Genomic DNA, 19,227 nt, shown 5'->3' on the forward strand with positions numbered 1-19,227 from the left:
GAAAACAAATTTACTTCATCCTACAATTGCGCAAGGTCAATTTAAGGCATCCCCTCCCCTGCCACCCTCATAGGCATTGCTGTACATCAGCTTCTTTGTTGCTAAATGCTCCTGACTGGAGGTTTTGGATTTTATTCCATCTCTGTGTTTTTATATAAATATTCCTCCAGGATGTATTTGAAGAGCAGCCACAGATGTTCATAGCAAAGACCAAGGCAGATTAGATTAAGAGAGAACTAACATTTGTGAGGGGAAATTCCTGCCAAACTTCTAATGCCTCTGGCTATTGTTATTTTGAGTTTGTTATTGGAGAATGGTTTATTTTAACATACTAGCAACAGTTGCTCAGTGGGCAAACCACAGGGGCTCAGTATTAATTGGCCATATTAAATTTAGATTGGTTCCTAAATACCCAAAGTCCATGATCTAGATTAATACTCAGACAATTCAAAAGCAGTAGCATTCTCCTTTTAAAAAGTGAGCTCTTGTTTTCTAAACATTGTGTTACCTCTATCCAAAGGAAAGGCGAGATGTTGGTAAGTGAGGCACATGAAAGGGATCCCAAGAGGTGCTTAAGGCTAAGGGAAAGACATCTTGTCTATGGGAAGAAGTGGTAGTTAACATTGTTTATGCCCAGAATGCTTTGGTGTGGTTCAAAATTTGAGGGCTTCAATTTCTAATACTCTATGGCAATACACTGGCAATATCTGATGTGGGTTCCAAAATTAAAGTAACCCTGAGGGAAACGGGAGGTCTAGAAACATGAAATACGAGCTGTCCTCGGTGCTGTCTGAGCTTGGTTGTTTTCTTGCAATGTTTCGTTACCCAAGCTAGGTAATATCATCAGTGCTAGTCAGTCATGATGTTACCTAGTTTGGATAATACAGTAAAACGTCTGCAAGGACTCCTCATTTCAACCCTGAATTACAAATATTCTCCTTTACTGGTAACATGAAATATAAACAAACAAACAAACAATACATTTTTCAATGTGCTTTTCTCCAATTATAATTTATGCTTAGTTATACTGTACCTTAAAAGGATTTGCTTCCTATAGTAATAAGACTGTTCTTCTGCTGAGTCCATAGCATTGAAGGAAATGTGCTAGTTGGCCTGAGCAGCATGAGAATCAATCACATATATGTGTGACTTCAAACATGTTTTTATCACATAAGATTTGGCCTTGACATAGTTCCAGTGTGGCAATTTTGCTTCCCTCCTAGATATCTAGAGTAGTATTGTTGTACAATAACAAACACATATATGTGAACGATGAGTAATGTGACCACATCTTAGCTAAGTCCACATGAATGTGACATGAATATCCTTGTTTCATCACTTAGCTATTCCAAATTGCCCCAAGATATTTTCTCCTCTAGAAACAATAGAAAACTAGCACATGAAAGGGGAAGCCACAGTTACAGAAGGACGATTTCAAAGAGAGAAGTGACAGCCAGGGAAATCTTCCCCTTTTTTAATGATGAAATAACCCATAATTCTTACAAAACAAAAACAGCATCTGAGCTTTATTACTAATTGGTTAGTAACTAATTAAAAATAATTGGTAATGAATGAGACTTCATAGGTTACAAGAAACTTGGAGAGATAAATACATAAGGCATCACATTTGTCTCTGCCTTATTATGGACTCTTGTTATGGACACACAGAGCCTTCAGATGCATGCAGTTTGTACAGGACACTGTAACTACATTATACATAAAATATGTATCTGGTTGTTGATGCTTATCAATGCTGCTAGTCTGGATTCCGAGAATGGAGAACCCCACTGAATTATGTAACATATCATCTCAATTGTCTGCAAGAAGTATTCAGGTTAGTAAAAGATATGGAAAGAAATTCAGTGAAATGAAAAACCTTTTGCAGACATTTTATTAAGATTAAGTAACCATGTTTGTACTTTTCATCATTAAGTTGTCACTTCTTATCATTGTATATATACATCAGTGGTTTATTTTTCTGATGCTTTCCAACATAGGCTGACTATTTGTGCGGTAACCCTTAGACAAGGATCTGCAGCAAACGCAGTCTTTTTAGTTAGTTTTTCAAAGTTCAAATGAATAGATATGTTGGTATTTTTAGAACTGTATTATATTTTTCATTCTACCTGAACAGTGGTAGATTACATTATTTAACCATATTTGATCAAACTAATATAAAGCATATATGAAAATAATTCTTTCTTCATGTCAAATAAACTATGTGTTTTAGAGAACAATTATAAAAATACAGATATGTTTTTCCACTAATCCTATTATTATCTATTATATTAGCAAGAACGTTATTACAAGTTTACATACTGAGTTGCATATTTCAGATAAAGAGGATCTGAAAGAGCTGTAGTGCACATTCTTTCTTAATTTTAAACTTTGATACTATTTGATACCTTGTTACCTCATTCATTGGGCATGTTAATTTCTTTAAACATGGATAAAATTTCAACATACTGGAAATCTTGAAATATCTATCATAAATTACTATTATTCAAAGCATTGTGTAAGAGAGGGGGAGGACAGATATCTAGCAATGCATTATTATTTTTATCGAAACAACTTACTACTCTATATCCCAAACAATGTGTTTAATTTAGCAGCCGGTAAGTGGGCCACTACTGTATTTCTAGGGCATCATAGAAGCAAAAGCTTCTGAATTCCAGGACAACAGAAACATCCACCCTAGGCACCAGTGTAATTCAATCCCCCAGACGGGCTACAACAGTACCTACCATACAAGAGGATGGATACTGATTTGTTTTTAAAGCCTTGCCCTCCCTCTTTACTCCACCAAATTTAACTAGTTGTAAGCAGATGACAGAAGGATATGGCACATAAATATTTAGAATGCACAGAGGAGGAGTGTAGTTCTACATAGGAGCTATGAGGAAAGGAAAACTGTGCTCTCTTGCAATCTGGGATTGTGGGCAACAGTTCATCTTTCTTCAAATACTGCTTACAAATATTTCAAAAATTTCAGAACAATCAACAGCTATTTTGTGTTTTCGCAATCAACTCCCATGGTTTCTTTTGTTGAAAGTATAGTTAAGCAGAAAGAACTCTACAAACACAAATTACAGGATCTGATGACGGGCTATATCAGGACCAATAATTGATTATCTCTTGTGTTTTTAAGCCATCCAGCAAGTGAAGTTCTCTGTAGAGTGCACAATCAAATTGAGATATGACAAAACCGTGACATTCTGATTAAGTGGTTCTTGGGTCAGAAAAATGTTGTTTTGAATGGCAGGGCACTCCTTCAATTCCCCTCGGTCAGTGGAGGCAGATGTGTTCTTCTGCAAGTTTTGGTTGATCAACCAGGTGGGGCCGTTTGTAGATAAAATTAGTTAAGTACTACAATTTCTTCTTTGATAATTTCCTCTTGGAGGAATCTAAATGTGGCATAGTAGGTACAAAGTGGGATTAGTAGCAGGGAAATTGAGCTTTAAGTTCTCATTCAACCAGAGAAACTCAGTGGGTGATTTGGGGTCAGTCAGCTTAGCCTATTTCACAAGAATTATTTTCCATGTGGAAAAAAACTGGAAGATGGAACAAAATGTATGCCATCTTAGTACCTACAGAAAAAAGTGGGATCTAAATTCATGAAATAAGGTATTTTTCATTAAGCTTTCCTTGAAGACTATCTTAAAAACTTTAATTACCTGCCAGAATTTTAACCACTGGGCTTGATGTTTCATATAATTCCAATATTAAAATAGTGCACTATGGTAGTTGCCAGTTTGTTTTCAGGCCTTTTCAGTATGTTTCATATCTCATAAGTATACAACAGGATATCTCAAAAGTGCTTTCCTTATTGTCATTGCCTTTCTTATCAGACTTAATTACATTAATTAATTACTACATAATTACAAATTATCCCTGAAGAGATATGCCTGACTTTTAATTTACTTTTTTGAAACATTCAAGATATATTTTTTATACCTGGGCATGTGTATGTATAAAACAACTCAGCAGATCTTCATAACTGAAGTTTAACAGAGAAGTTATTTATTACCTTTTGTCATCACTATTACATGTTTTATTGTATTACATTAACTTTTCCAATCATTTATTATATATGTTATACATTGCCCATGAATCTGTTTGAAGAAAATTGTTACTACAACTGAATAAAATGAAAATATATCAATGGAGGAATCCAATTATCTGGTCTGACTGCATAATCAGCATGGAGGTTCTGAGCTAGCCTCTTGAACCCTATGGGGATTTCCCTGCAACACAACAGCCCTTACTTTCAAGTCACTATTCATATATAGCAGGGGTCCCCAACCCCCGGTCTGAGGATCAAAGCAGTCCACGGCATGCCAGAAACTGGACCACGCAAGCAAGCAAAACTCATCCACAGGATGCAAATAGCACACGAAACCACACCTTCTCTGGAAAACCTCTTTCTACAGAAGCGGTCCCTGATACTCAAAAGGTTAGGGGCTGCTGATATATTGGCTCTGGGGTTGTGCAAATACTGCAGTTCCTTCTGGTGTAGTGCATGCAGCTGTTGTGTGTGTTTTTTTAAATACTTTCTACTCACAAAAGCGACAAAGAAACAAGCTGGCACAAGAATCTGGCGGCAGTGTTGCTAGTTAACAAGTACAATGACGGACAAATTTCAGGATTCTAGTAAATTTTCCCATGACAATTTCTACCTTGCATTGCTCAAACTGATGAAGTATCTCCATTTCAAAAGGCGGGAATCCTCTCTTTTTCCCTAATACAAATTTAAAGTGCAAACAAGTTTTCCTTCATCAATCTACTTTTTGAATAGTGAATTCCCATCATATTGTAAAAAACTTTATTGCAGCTTTTGGCCAAGGAATATATTCACTTAGGAATTTAATCTGCATGGGTGGGCTGAGCAAGTTTTTCCCTTTCTTACCTCTAACAAACACGTAGGTGCTGACAGCAGTGGTGCCTTCTATTTTGGCATTGATGTACTTGTAGTAACAGCGGTAGTAACCTGTATCATTGGCTTGAGTCCCAGTCAGTGTCAAGACTTTGCAATAGGGCTTTGCATCAGTGCCCTCACAATCTTCTTCCTTGACTGTTCGGATGTCGTTGGCACTCACTACCACTGAGTCACTCTCCTTTCCCGTTTGGACAGTGTCTTCTTGAATGCCAGGCCACAACCATTCCAAAGGATGTTGTCCTCTTTATTTGGCCAAGAGAAGAGAATGAGAGTTAGATGGATTACCATGTTCCTCTCTAGGACAAATCTTGTGTTCTAATATTTTCCCCTCCCATTCTTTCTGCCAGCAAAGTCACATTGGAAAGTTTTCTAAACTGTAATAACAGCCTTGATGCTTTTTATATTTTCCTGTTGGAAAGAGGAGAATAGAACTACAATTTGCAGAATATACTGGAAAGAAGAGATGACAGATGGAAGGAAGGAAGGAAGGAAGGAAGGAAGGAAGGAAGGAAGGAAGGAAGGAAGGAAGGAAGGAAGGAAGGAAGGAAGGAGTGCATCCAGTCAAATCTCTGCAGGAGCTGTGGTGGCACAATGGTTAGTATTGAAGGCTGGCTCTGGCCATAGCCAGCAGTTTGATCCTGACAGGCTCAAGATTGACTCAGCCTTTCATCCTTCCAAGGTTGGTAAAATGAGGACCGAATTGTTGAGTGCAGTATGTTGGCTCTGTAAACCAGTACTGTTAAAGAGTACTGTTGCTATTGTATAGAGGCTATGCATGCCAGCTGGACCAAGCAGCAAAGACTAAGACAGACATAAGTGGTAGTAGTAAAAGAGTCAAGAAAGCTAGATCTCTACCAATACTAGCTTTCCATTTGTGAGGTTTTTTTTTTTTTTGCTAATCAGATTCCCCCATGTGTCATGTACCAGGCTTCAAAATACTGTGATACTTTAATTCAAGCATTGAGAGATTCCTTCCATCTCTCTCCAAATTCTACAGCAGCTTTCCCCTACCTAGTGTCCTTTAAAGCGTAAGTCTCAAAATTTTTAGTTAGCACAGTCAAAGTTATATTGAACAATACACATGGAGGTTATCCAAAACTGTATGATACTGCAGTGCTTTGCAGACTTATCCATTATTCAGCACAGGGCTTTTTTTCTCATAGAACACCCAGAACGGAGTTTTGGGATAGAACCTTGTAGGGTAGGCAAGGCGGGTTGTATGACGTGTCTGAGTTCTGGCACCTTTTTTTTTTTCATAAAAAGCACTGGTTCAGCACACACATTACAAACTTTATAGGCCTATTTCCTAATTGCCAGCTAGAAAAATTGCAATTACAGTAGATATCCAGGGGATGATCCTTAGGAAGGGAGGGAGGGAGGGAGGGAGGGAGGGAGGGAGGGAGGGAGAGAGCAGTTAAAGGCTCCTTGCTTTTTAATTTTGACTACTGACAATTGCTCAGTTTTTTTATAAGCCAGAGTTGTCCCAAACTTTCATGCTTCTAATAATATTTGGTTGCTGTCTAGCCATGAGAAGTTGGGAGAGGAGACTGGCCAATTTTTTTCTTCTCTGGAATGACAAGCTGCCACTGCTGTAATATTATCTAATTGTAGATAGCAGTAACTTGCACCTCCTTTGGAATATTTGCTGATTTGACTGACACATGAAGTTGTGTAAAACAAGAGATGGGTAGCACCAGTTTCTTACACATTTCTGCTCTCAGTTTCCATAAGATAATTACATGGAACTTTGATACTGAAAGATATTTTCATAAATACTTTTACCCAGCTTTATAATATCATGAAATTATCTTCATCTGAAATGCTTTGAGGATTCAAGCCCTATTTGCATGGTATTAGAATATTTTAATAAATAAAACCCTATTTTTCACAGTGTCAACCAGATGCCGAACCAGGATCAACAAGAAATATTGTATATTGGTGCCTTTGTTTATGTCTCCTGGCAATCAACAGTGACACCATTTTAATTTATCATGTTGCATAACCCAGGCTCTATTGTTAATTTATGTATATCACGCAAACATGGAAAAATGTTTTAATTAAACAAACCATGGTACATATCTATGGAGATTCTCAGTCATCCAAGTCATAGTTGTCCCATTTGGGAAAACCATGCTTCAGTTTACGATGGATAAAAATATCATGTAAGACCAGCTACTGAAAGGCTGTTTCATTTCTAGAGCAGTCTGTGCTGATCATAATAGTTGGTGGATTACTTCTTCATAAGTCCTCCTTTAATATAATTGAAGTTAAGGTCCATCACTATGCCTTATGCCAGAGAGCAATATAGTTAGCCAGATGCAATTACCAAAGTCTTTTTTGTACCATTTAAATAATTGCAATTGAAAATTTAAAATTAATTGATTGATTTTATTTCAATGTTATAGGTGAAATCAGAGCACAGAAAAGAATTCTGTGCCATTATGGTGCAACAGTTTTTTAATGCGGTAGTATAATCAATGGACAGAATTAACAAAGTTGGAAGGGATCTTGGAGGTCTTCTAGTTATACCATTCTAGAATGTTTTGGGAGTAAAGAGATATTTATATGTGGCACTTCACAAAGCTTCAGTATGCGCTGCACAAAAATCTCAGGCTGGGGATACAAAAAATAGATGATTCTTCTGCAAGTGTTTAGAGAATAGGGGATCTGAACTTTGTAGGAGGCAAAACCTAATGGGCATAAATAATATTGCAAAATTCTTTCCCAGCAAATTTATAGTTTGGAAGCACAACGTAATCGTATTTTAATTTTGTCTTGATCTGAGCATATCAGGTTATTATCTCTGGATGAACTGGATCAAAACAAAGGGAGTGGCTATGCTCTTTGGGAAGATTTAGAGAACAGATCAGTCTCTTTACTTTGGCAATAGCAACTTTTCGTATGAGATTCCAGACTGGAAATTAGAAACTTTCCTGTGTCCTCTGAGACTTTGTCATCTAAATTATTGCTTAATGCAATTTGGACTAAAATATAACTGTTTTCTCTTCTTTGGAGGAAATATAAAATAAAAGGCTTTACTCGGTCAGGGGATAAGAAATGTTGCTTTCCTTTTGCTGATGTCCATCCGAACTTCTTAATACAATGTAACTGCATGACCACTATTTGGTAACTAATTATGTATATACTCTGATGAACTCTGATTTTTAGCTTGTCTAAAGTAGGAACTAATCAGTGTTAACACTATGTCCATACTGCACAAGAAGTCTCTTATTCAACAATTCATAATTTAAAAAAACAGAGCAAGTATGTACTGTATGTAGTTCTTGTTATAAACAAGTCATGACTATGCTGGCAAACACTTAAATTCAGATACAATATATATTAGATGCCTTGACATGGTGAAAATCTGGCAGATCAGTGTGCTATGCACATTAATAATCCAGGTTTTCTCAAATGGAAGGCCAATCCATATATCTTCATTATAAGACGCTATAGTGAACTACAAAATGTTATTCTTTGTTTTGCTCAAAGTGCCAAATTTCGTCTGAAACATGAATACATGTATTCCGTCCCTCTCTTCTACATATGTAACTTTCCCTGTTATTCTATCATTATGCTTTGAATCTAGGCAATGTTCAAAATGAGTTACTTGCGTGGATATTTCAGTAAAATTAACACTGTCTATATCTCCTTGCTGCCTCAGTTTTGCAGCCAGAAATGGCAATCCAACTTATAAGTCTATTTCAGGTATTCCTAACAAATCAATTTACATTCAGTCTTTTTAGCATTGCTAAAGATAACAAGAGGTCTCTACCATTTCAAATGCCTATGAATTTCTTTGAGAGAAAAATGACCACATCACCCACAGATGAAGCCACATGAAAAACATTCTTATTTGACTCTTACCTGCAAGTAATATTTAAGGTCTCCTTAGCATTGATAATATATTCCTCTTCTGTGATGCTGAGAATGGGTGGTGTCATAGAATAGCCACTAACCAGATCTGGGGAGAGAAAAAGAAAAAAAAAGAAATTCACGATACTGTAAATTATCCAATAATGTACTCTTTAACATTGGTATTTACTGTTAGTAAATATGAATACATTACTGATATATTAGTATCAGCTCTATCACACACGTCATGGAATGGCTTCTTTGACCAGGCCTTATATGCCTCAGCTTCTGAGTCCAGGCAGAATATGTGCTGCCACATATCACGAAAAACTTTTATGTTGAACTTTTATAAAATACAAGCGGCATCAGGTTGACTGAATAAAACACCCACAAATTGTGCACATTCTGGATTTTTTGGGTTTGGGGTTTTTTTTTTTTGCATACAAATATATACAGTGTAAGAGGGGGTAGATATTTGTTTCAAATGACAGGCACTCAGAATATTTAATGACTAAATAATCTTTTTATGCACAAAGATGGAAAGACACACTAAGTCCCACAATGGAAGAATGGATGGTAAAGACGATGGATTGTTTTAATTAAACAGAAGAATTTATCTAGTTTATCCAGTTCCTGTCTCTACCCAAAATCAAAATGAATTGAAATCTGGAAAAATAATTAAGATATTTCTGAGAAGCAAAATAAAGTGCATTTATTTATTTGGAAATTAGAATCCCATACATTGGTGAGAAATGTAATATTATGTATGAATGTGTGTGGGTGTGTGTATTAAAATCAAAGCTATTTAATTAATGTTGATCCAGTTTCTATAGATACATCATCAGTCTTACATGCCTTTTCTGATTGACCTACTCATCTCTCAACGAAGTTTTTCTTGTAGTAAGTGTTGGAGTATTGCAGTAATAATGACAGCAGTAGCAGCGGCTACAACAATATGAAATGGTAGGAAGGAGGCAGACACTTCCTGGATTGTTACAATGTTGACTAGCTATTCTTTTTTTAATCCTTTGTTCAAGGCATTTAGAATCAAGCTTGAAGTTGACTTCCCAAAAGAAACAAACCAACACTCTGTTAACAGAGGTAGAAATACTTGAGATACATTAAAGCCAAATACTAGGACATTTGCAGATTGCTATAGTTTAGGTACTTGATTGGTAATTTGATTAGGATTCATAGAAAGCAAATACCAGTTGAAATATTTGAGCTTAGATTGTCACAAGGGATGCCAATTTGTCTAGGAGAACTAAAGAATGATATAAAAACAAATGACACTGTTAATAAAGCTACATGGATCCCAGTCTGTCCATTGCCTAGGGGAAGAGAGTAAGCTGCTTGCAGTGCAATATAAATGTAACAACAAATATAAACGGCACAAGAATTCCTTTTTTCAGCCTAGTTGTGCTTATTACTATTAAATTTGGAGCACAGGAAGTTGTGATGTGGAAATATCCTCAGAAGCTTATCTGATTTATAACATGAAACAAGCATGCTATAAAAATATTAATGTTAATAATTTTCAGCAGTTCTAACTAGACTGCTAGAGCATATAGGACAGGCCAGTTTGATTTCCTGTGGCACAGCACTGTATACAACCAGACAGCTGACAGCTAACATGGGCTGTTAAGCAGAAGTCTCTTTTTGATTAGACATTGATTACATCATGGGAAGATTAAACCATTTTTCGTTCCATGTGAGAGCTTCCAATGGGTCCATCTGAAAACTATTGGTATGTTGTGAGATGAATTAACTTTTGAATTAAATACATGAAGAGAATATCCAGATGATATTGTGTAATCTCCCTGCTTCCTTTGCAGAATGTTGTAAGAGAATCCAGATGTTGTCTTTATAACTCTCCTGCACTTTCCCACCTTTTCTTTCATCTTTTTCCCCCCATAAATATTCTGAGGAAAAGATGAAGCACTTGGGCAATGTATTTACCTGGAAGCAGCCTAAATCTATTGTTTCCTGTGAGCAGATGCACGGTTTATTCTTTTGATCCTTATTAAAAATGATCACAAACTTGAGCATTTAGACATTTTCAGAAAATACCTCTACTGACATATGTTAGGGAAAGCAGAAATTCTGGACAAAGAATTTTGTAACTTTCTGGACCAAACACAAAGGCTGAATCCATGGATCGAAAGATACCTAAAGCCTAACAGATGTCAATTACATCTTTCAGTATCCATCAGCACTAGCTATGCTGACTCTGGCTGCTGGAAAGTGGAGTGCAATAACATCTGGAAAGCCATACTTTGCCCAAACCTGTATTTATTATTTGTACTGTAATTGCAACTATAAAAGGAATACTATCACTTGCTAGGAAGAGGAGGGCTACTGAATGAAATCATTGTCTCTTTCGGAGGAAGAATACCAGAGAAAATCTTAAAACTAGCTTAGGCTAAGTCATTTGCTAAAGAAAGATCAAAAGATTTGACAATGTTGATTTTTTTTTTACAGTGTTTAACTTGTAAGCTGTCAAGAGTTGTTTCTGAGGGGACAGACTAAATAAATTAAATGCACTTCAGAATGAATTCATTTGCCAGCTATGATATTCTGTCAGTGGTTAGTATAAGGCTGTTAAAAAAAATACTGAAATCATAATTGATTTCATGAAATAGACATGAATTGTATACTGATGACAGATCCTGCAACATATAGATGTACATGTACAGCATGTGCAACCATACATATACTCATAGGTCTATGAATCTTGCAGTGGAGATTAGATTACATTAGATTATGATGACAGCGAAAAAAGAAAATCACTATGTATATTTTACTTTTTTAAAAAAACCTCCAATTTAAAAATATTTTAAATTTTCATCCTGCTTTTAAAGTTCTGCAGGATAAAAATATAGGGCGTTTTTAATTGTTAACTTCTATTTTTCATTGGTTGCCCCACCAATGAAAAGCCCCACCCAAGCCAAACTTCTGAAACTAGAAAAGGAAACTTTAAGCACAATAATGTTGCTCTGTTGTTTATAGAGCAAAATGTTGGCTTCTGTATTCAGAAACTGCTGAGCAAGCTGAGGGTGAACACTTCTAACCCCTTTTATGCATTTCACTAACCACATGTAAACTCCGAGAGTCCAACAAACTAGTTTTGTACACAGAAAATCCTTCCCTTAAATCCTCATTGAGATAAAAATGCAAATAAGAGAAAAAAGCTATTTCAAACTCCCAATCTGAGAAAGAGAGAGGGGAGGATAGCTATACAAATGAAAGGATTAAGTATCACTTTATCCCTGCAGCTATCACTTAACAAGCCTTAGCAGAAAAAAGACCAAACCTTTGGATGTCGTACAAAAATGCGTTCTAGCAATGAAAATAAATGAAAACATTTTTTAGAAATCCCTTGAAAATATAATATTTTTAAATCAAACTATTTCCAATTCATTCTGAATATCAACCTGCACTCCTAATATCCTGCTCTGGAGATATTTTCTTCATTTTGGGACCAATTGTGATGTCTAGAACAGAGGTCCCCAATCTTTTGGGCACCAGGGACCGAGTCTGTGGAAAAAGGTTTCTCTGCAGACCAGAGAGTGTGTGGTTTTGTGTACTGCCTGCCTCCCACGGATAGGACTTTGATTGTTTGTGCAGACCGATTGTGGGTATGCTGTGGCCTGGTACTGGTCCATGGACTGGAGATTGGGGACCCCTGGTCTAGAAGACTCAGAACTTTGGGTAGTTGATTATGCCAAAGTAAATGCTTAACCGTGACCATTTCTGCCATTGCAGTCTTCATAAGAGACATATTGTCACAGCAATAGTTGGACAGCAATATAAATTCTTAGAGTGGAAATGCATATGGAAATTTGTAAATAAACTTCAATAGGGAATGAAGTAAGGATAGTATTTATTATAGCATTAGAATTGCATCTTGCCCTTCATTCAGGACTTCAAGATACCTACGTAATACTCCATCCTTCGATTTCTCTCATTGTGATATCAGTTGGGCTAAGAGTAATGTTACCTAGTCAGCTTCTGGGCGGAGGGTAAACTGGAAAACATCAGTCTTACTGTTCTGAGTATGAGTCTCTGACTACTACTACATCATACTGGCTGTCATGATATCTTAATATAATAAAATATTGTGAAAAATAATTTTGTGATGACCTGTTTCCTCTTATATAAGGCTGGATAAATGTCTTCCTTCCTGCACTCATCTATACAAATGACAGGTCTGTGCCCGTCTCCATATATTTCCCAGTTTTGCTGCAATGGCTTCTGTAGTAATACTTTTTAAGAGAAGAATTAGATCAGAAAAACAATGAGACAAGTGTTCACAACTTTCTTCTAACAGAACACATTTTGGTTTTTCTACTCCTTTTAAAAAATAGCTCAGAAAATGTGTTTGGAAAGGCAACTGAAAGGATCAAATGAATAAATATATATTTTCTCTTTTTTCTTAACTTAAAAGTGAGAATCATTTTTTGTTTTTGTTTCCATTTTGGAATACACCTCCCAAATCTAATAAACTATTTCCTCTTGATATCAAGCAGGTTCCATGTCCTTGATCGACTCAGCTTCAAGCATTTATAGGACTGGCTGTAAAAGCTGTTTCACCACTTCTTGCTTCCTTTAACTAAAGGCAGACCATGAAAAACAATGGATGCTGACTGAAATAAGTGTCCCTTCATTCTGTTCTGAGAGATAATGAGAGAGGTTTCTACAGAGATGCTTGTCAGATACGGAACTGGGTGTGGATACAAGGAAGGATGCAAAGGAACAAAGAAATATATTTATCTCCCTCTCTCCCTCTCCCTCTTCCCTCTCTCTGCTTTTATGACCTGTTAGTCAACAACATCATGATAGCATGTGCAGGTTTAGGTTCTAGGATTCCTGCAGATGTATCCTGTCTAATGCTTTCCAAAAGTACAACAGGAAAAGGAACAAACTCTCTATTGGAATACACCATGTGCCATTTGGGTGGAGAGGGGGGTAAAAAAGAGGAAGGAGAACAGTGTAAACAAGGGTAGCATTGAAGATTTAGCTTAGAACTCTCTCCTGTCTTTTAGTTCTATATAGTTTCTTCCTTTACAGCTGCAAAAGGGACAAGTACTTCAAAGATGTATGTTCCCCAGTATCTAGTTTCCTTACTAGATGCAACAGTTAGAAGGAAAAGCACCCATTGCATTTAAGTTCCTGGCATAAGTTCATATAAACCTTTTTCCAATACAAACTCATCTTCTGAATATTTAACAAGTGAGCCTGGTCCTGAGGCTTTTATTTACTATCTTTCTCACATGTGTGAGTTCAAAGAAATCTTCCCTGTTTGTTAAGATCCAGTTTTCCTTGGATGTTATTAATATATCAATTAATTTCAACCAGAATAGACTCAATTCAGAAATCACAGGAGTCTGTGGGGAATAAATCATGAAAAGGACAGAGCACTGGAGGTAACCATACATTGCCACTTGCCTCTGGGGTTTCTCAACCCTAGCCATATTAACTTCAACTTCCAGCAAGCATCTAGAATTCTGAGAGTGGAAAGTCACACATATTAAAATGGCTAAGGCTGAGAAACAGACTTAAATGTGACTTTTGAATTGAGTGAGAAGCAGTCAGCTCAGAGTAGAGATGTGAAAGTCTGAAAACAGCTTGAAGGAAATTTAGCGTAGCACAGTGAAGAAAGATCCAGATTTTATCTCTCCATGTTTGTATGTGTATCCCTGAAAAATGCATGGCAAATTTAAAATGTTGCCAATAGTTATTGCATTTCTATTTCCCCAAAAGATGTTTTGGAGATCAAAATATCTCTGAACATCTCCAAAACATGTTTTGGAGATCAAATCCAAAGTGCAATTTCAGTATAAATATTTATTGAGTGTATGTTTGCCATTCTGACTATAAAGTTATGATGGTGGAGTGCAGGTTAATTTATATCACTAAGCAATGTGCAACCTATTCACCTTTGGTTTAGAGCACGGGTGTCAAACTCAATCACGTCATGTGACATATTGTGATGTATCGCAATGTTTTTTGCCTTTGCAGAGCCAAAGTGGGTGTGGCTAGCATGTGACGCATCCGGCGTTTGACACCCCTAGTTTAGAGTATCCAAGTTTTAAAGTAATGTCTTATAGGTGCTGGATTTGGAAATCATATTAGCTTTAAAGAGACAGCAATATTGTAAAACAGACTTCCCCAACATACAGCACTTCAAATATCTTCGATTACAATCCCTTTTATTCCACCCAACAAGAGCACATAGGATGGATGGGAATAGTCTGGTGGATCTATGTTGCCAGGCTGAAGAAGGTTATCTTAGGGTCAAGGTACATGACCTTATGCCTAAGCACAACGTACAAAGCTTCCCTCCACTCCTCCCCAAATTTGTGTGAAGCCCCACCCAAAAGGTTGTTAAGAAATGATAGACAGGGTTAATAAAAAAAATCTCATGAGCAGAATAATCACTTTAACAATGTAGAAACTTTCCTTTTTTATTTTTATTTTTTTTAAATTAGTCTTGATTCCTGGAGTCTGCCCCAAGAAGACCCTGCAGATTTTTTTTTTTAAATTAGATTTTCAGAAGACGTTTGCCACTGTTTTTTTTCCAGGGCAGAGAAAGAGAAGGACTGGCCCAAAATCACTAAGCTGGCTTTGTGCCTAGGTACAGAACAAGAACGTAGTGCTTTCCAGCCTAGAGTCGTTAGCCATTACATTCAGGTAAAATCTAGGAAATTAAAAATCATTGAGCTTATGCTATACAATTACTACGCATGAAACTTAGAATAAGCCGTAGGTACAGTAAAGAATGAGACAATTTGTTTTTGTGATCATTTCTCAGTTAATGGGTACCTATAGTGTGTCTATAGGTAGATCTCAACTTATGACTGTAATGAAGCCCAGACTTTTCATCATAAATCATGATGGTCATGAATTCAGGCATTCACATGACCAGGTTTACTTTTTTTTTTTTTTTTGCAATAATCATTAAGTGAATGCTAGTGTTGTAAAGAAAACTGCAGGTTTGCCCCCTACATTGTCTTATACCTCCAGTTCCCTTTAACCTTCTTTTTATATTTAATCTCGTTATAAAAAGTTCTTGAAAAAAAATGATCCCATTTGGCTAAGCCCAATTCTTCCCTCCTAAGAGTAGATTCTGGCAACAATCTCTATTACTGAACATTACTGATGTATGTGTAGATAGTTTGTGTCTCTAGTAAAAATCCCAATGTGTGGGATTTTTACTAGAGACACAGATTCCCAAAAGTGCATATATGATTCTAATATTCTAATATTTGCAGAGTTAACACGAAGAAAGAATTACCATAATTAAAAAATCATGCTGCAGTCTCAGCTATCCTTGTTTTTTCAAGGTAAGAACTGGCAGCAGCAGGATATTAAAATCAACAGAAGTGAGTTGATGGGATACTGCAAAAAAAAAAAAAAAAAAAAAAAGCAGAATTCCACAGCTGCTCACGCTCTATTTCTGGAAACTTGTATTTCCTATGTATTGGTTTCCCCTTTCTTTGATCTTCCATTTTATGGTTATTTAAAGGGAAAACTGCAAGCAAGGGATCTTTTACAAACTATAGTTTATCATTATTTAAATATTCCTGTTGCCAGCATTCTTCAATTAACAGATGTTGCTGATTCAGCATATATTCTGCAGTGATTTTCACTACTGTACTGGGATGTAATCCTTACTTTTGGGGGGGAGGGGTGCCTTTGAGTCAATTTTGATTCTTTGGCACTGCCTGGAAAAATTCCCGCAGGTTTCTTGGCAAGATTTCAGAGTTGATATGCCATTGCTTGCTTCCTAGGACTGACAGAATGTCTGGCCCAAGTTCACCCAGCTTGCTTTGTGCCTAAGGGAGGATTAGAACTCATGGTTTTCTGGTTTCTAGCCTGGTATCTTAACCACTATACTAAAAAGGCTTTCAATCACTACTTTACTCAATCCTTATTATACAATATTTGTTATCTGATTGCAGCATATATACTAGAAAGTGTTCTTGCTATTCTGACAAATTGTAATATGACTTTTACTAAGATATGCACTGGCATTCCCCTGCAGTTACAAATTTTCTAAGTGGCAGTCTTAAGTTGCTTAATTGACCGGAAATAAAGGTGGCAGAAGTACTCTCTTTCCAGATCCCAATCCATTTTTTTGCTAATTGGTCCACATAGTGCTTACTATCACCTCCAATGGGTGGATTCCGCCCCTTCATTTTTTACCCCTCCTGGGCAAATAAGCAACAATTGGGATTTCCAGGGGAAGGATTTTAAGAATATATCATTTCCACTGATAGATCTTTCTTCAACTCCCCCTCATAGCTGACCTCTTCCCATCCAATGTCTCTATTCATGAACCAATAAAACAGAAAGAAAATGTTGGGAAAATTTGTCTAGGCCTGGGAGATTCTGGGAAGTGAGTAGAAGGTCATTAAGGAAGACTTTGTCTCATCAGCTCAAGGTAGCAGCTCATGCCCCTAACAACATTTAAAAACTTAAACAAGGGAAGACCTTTTGGGGACTGCACAACCCCTCAGAGGCATATAGACACAAAGAAGGAGAAAAATAACATGACAACCTGCAAGGTATTTGCCATGTTTGTGTTTCTGCCTGAGGAAGATGCCAACTAAGCCTGCGCCAAGTGCAAAGTTATTGTGTTGCTGGAGGAGAGAATAGAGGGACAGGAAGCCCACTTAGCCACATTGAGACCTATCAGGGAAGGTATGGGGTTTCTGGACAGGGGAAAAGGATGTCTCAGAAAACATCATAGGAAGGAAGACATTACATTGAAGGAGGAAGAATAGCAGCATGTATCTCAGAAGAACAAGAAAACTAGGAGAAGGTCCCTGTCAATGGAATTGCACAACCCGTTTCAAGCCCTCTGACTGGAGGAAGATTCACATATTTCTAGAGAAGAGATTTCACTCAGCATCCTATTAAAAGTAAGGAAAGAGATTGGACTGCCACAGAATCAAAGAATCTAACGACTTCCTGGAAAAGACATGTCATGGTGGTGAGTGAATCACAGCTCAGAGAAACAGCTGTTTAATCAGCCCTACTGATCAGTATCTATTTCTCCTGTTTCATGTTGAAACAAATGGCACTGCCAGAAAAGATGGAGAAAGTGTATCTACAGATTTCAAGGGTGAAGGTAGGAGTGCACCAGTGGCGTTTTCAGCCATACTTCCAACTAATGGTCATGGTCCAAGGATGAAGGTTTTTGAAGATGAACCATTGGCTCAAAGAATTGTATTGTTGAGAAAATTTTGGTTTCATTAAAATGCAGACATTATCAATAAGAAAGAGGGAAAAAATAGAGACATCTGATGAAACCTGCACAGTTGTACCAAGAGCTTTCTAATAAATTGAGAAACAAAAAGGACAAATTTGAAAAATGGAAAGGCAATATATCAGGAAATTTGCAAGGAAGGAATCAGAAAGGCTAAGGCTCAACATGAGCAAAGGTTTGCCGTGAATGCCAATTCTTTCTTTTCTTTTTTAAAGGATGTTTTGGTATAACCAGAACAGGAGGAAAGTCAAGGTAGTCCACTTGGGAAAAGTTGGCAAGATGGTGACAACAAAGAAAGGCAACAAAGAAAAAAAAGTAAACTACTAAATTCTTGTCTTGTACTGTACGTAGTGCTCACAAAAGAGGAAAAAGGTAATCTAGCTTATTGGAAGCGACATTATGGGGAGCAGAAGAAAAATGCTGATCAAAATAAGTAAAGAATTGGTGAAAGGCCATCTTATTGCTCTAAGTCAGACATGTCAAACACAAGGCCCAGGCGCCGGATGCGGCCCGCAAAGTGGTTTTATGTGGTCCGCAAAGCCATCCTGGAAACAGTGAGGGTACGGCCCCCACTGCCTTAGTCCTGACCAGGAGCCAATGTACAATTTTGTGGTGGCCATCTATATTGAAATGCATTCAGTCTTAGCTCCACAAGGCTGTCCAGAAACAGCGAGGAACCAGCCCCTGCTGTTGGCCCCGCCCCCTGTCTGCATGCTGGGGAGATGTCACCCTTTGTGAGGAATGAAGAAATGGACTATGCCTTGGCGCTTGCCCTGGTCCCACCCCTTCTGCCAGAGACCCTCAGATCTGTCCCACTCCTGCCCAGGCTCCCACAGGCACCCTTGACGCGAATGATGTAGAGCTGCCATGCCCACCCAGTAGGCCACACCCACTCCATCCATGCCCACCCAGTAGGCTGCACCCACCCTGGCCACACCCACCTGCCCTCCCAAGGGCAACCGCAATGCTGATGCGGCCCTCAATGAAATTGAGTTTGACACCCCTTCTCTAAATGAATTCAGTGTACTGGATCAGATGGATTACATCCCAGATATTAAGGAACTGCTGGAAATCATCTCAGCAACTGATGAAAATTATTGAGAAATCCTGAGACTGGTGAAGAGCCAGCAGCGTTCCAACATTTTACAAAGGGAAAAAAAGT

At 37.4% G+C, this 19,227-nt stretch overlaps 1 protein-coding gene and 1 long non-coding RNA gene across 4 annotated transcripts in view; one reads left to right on the plus strand and one right to left on the minus strand.

Moving 5' to 3' along the window:
* FLT4 (fms related receptor tyrosine kinase 4) overlaps positions 1-19,227 on the minus strand; it is a 113,524-nt gene that overhangs the window by 70,537 nt on the left and 23,760 nt on the right. For all 3 annotated transcript variants that reach the window (XM_039340850.1, XM_039340851.1, XM_039340849.1), the window contains exons 2-3: positions 8,804-8,900; positions 4,907-5,178 (exon numbers count right to left, since the gene is read on the minus strand). In XM_039340850.1, the coding sequence (XP_039196784.1) occupies positions 4,907-5,178; positions 8,804-8,900 (369 nt within the window). The remainder of the gene's footprint in view (positions 1-4,906; positions 5,179-8,803; positions 8,901-19,227) is intronic.
* Positions 1,642-19,227, plus strand: part of LOC120306864 — a 36,945-nt gene continuing 19,359 nt past the window's right edge. The window contains exon 1 of the long non-coding RNA XR_005556406.1: positions 1,642-1,834. This is a non-coding gene — a long non-coding RNA (uncharacterized LOC120306864). The remainder of the gene's footprint in view (positions 1,835-19,227) is intronic.

Source organism: Crotalus tigris, unplaced genomic scaffold, assembly GCF_016545835.1.
Source record: "Crotalus tigris isolate CLP2741 ecotype Arizona unplaced genomic scaffold, ASM1654583v1 scf7180000017754.2947050, whole genome shotgun sequence".
Lineage (NCBI taxonomy): Eukaryota > Metazoa > Chordata > Lepidosauria > Squamata > Viperidae > Crotalus > Crotalus tigris.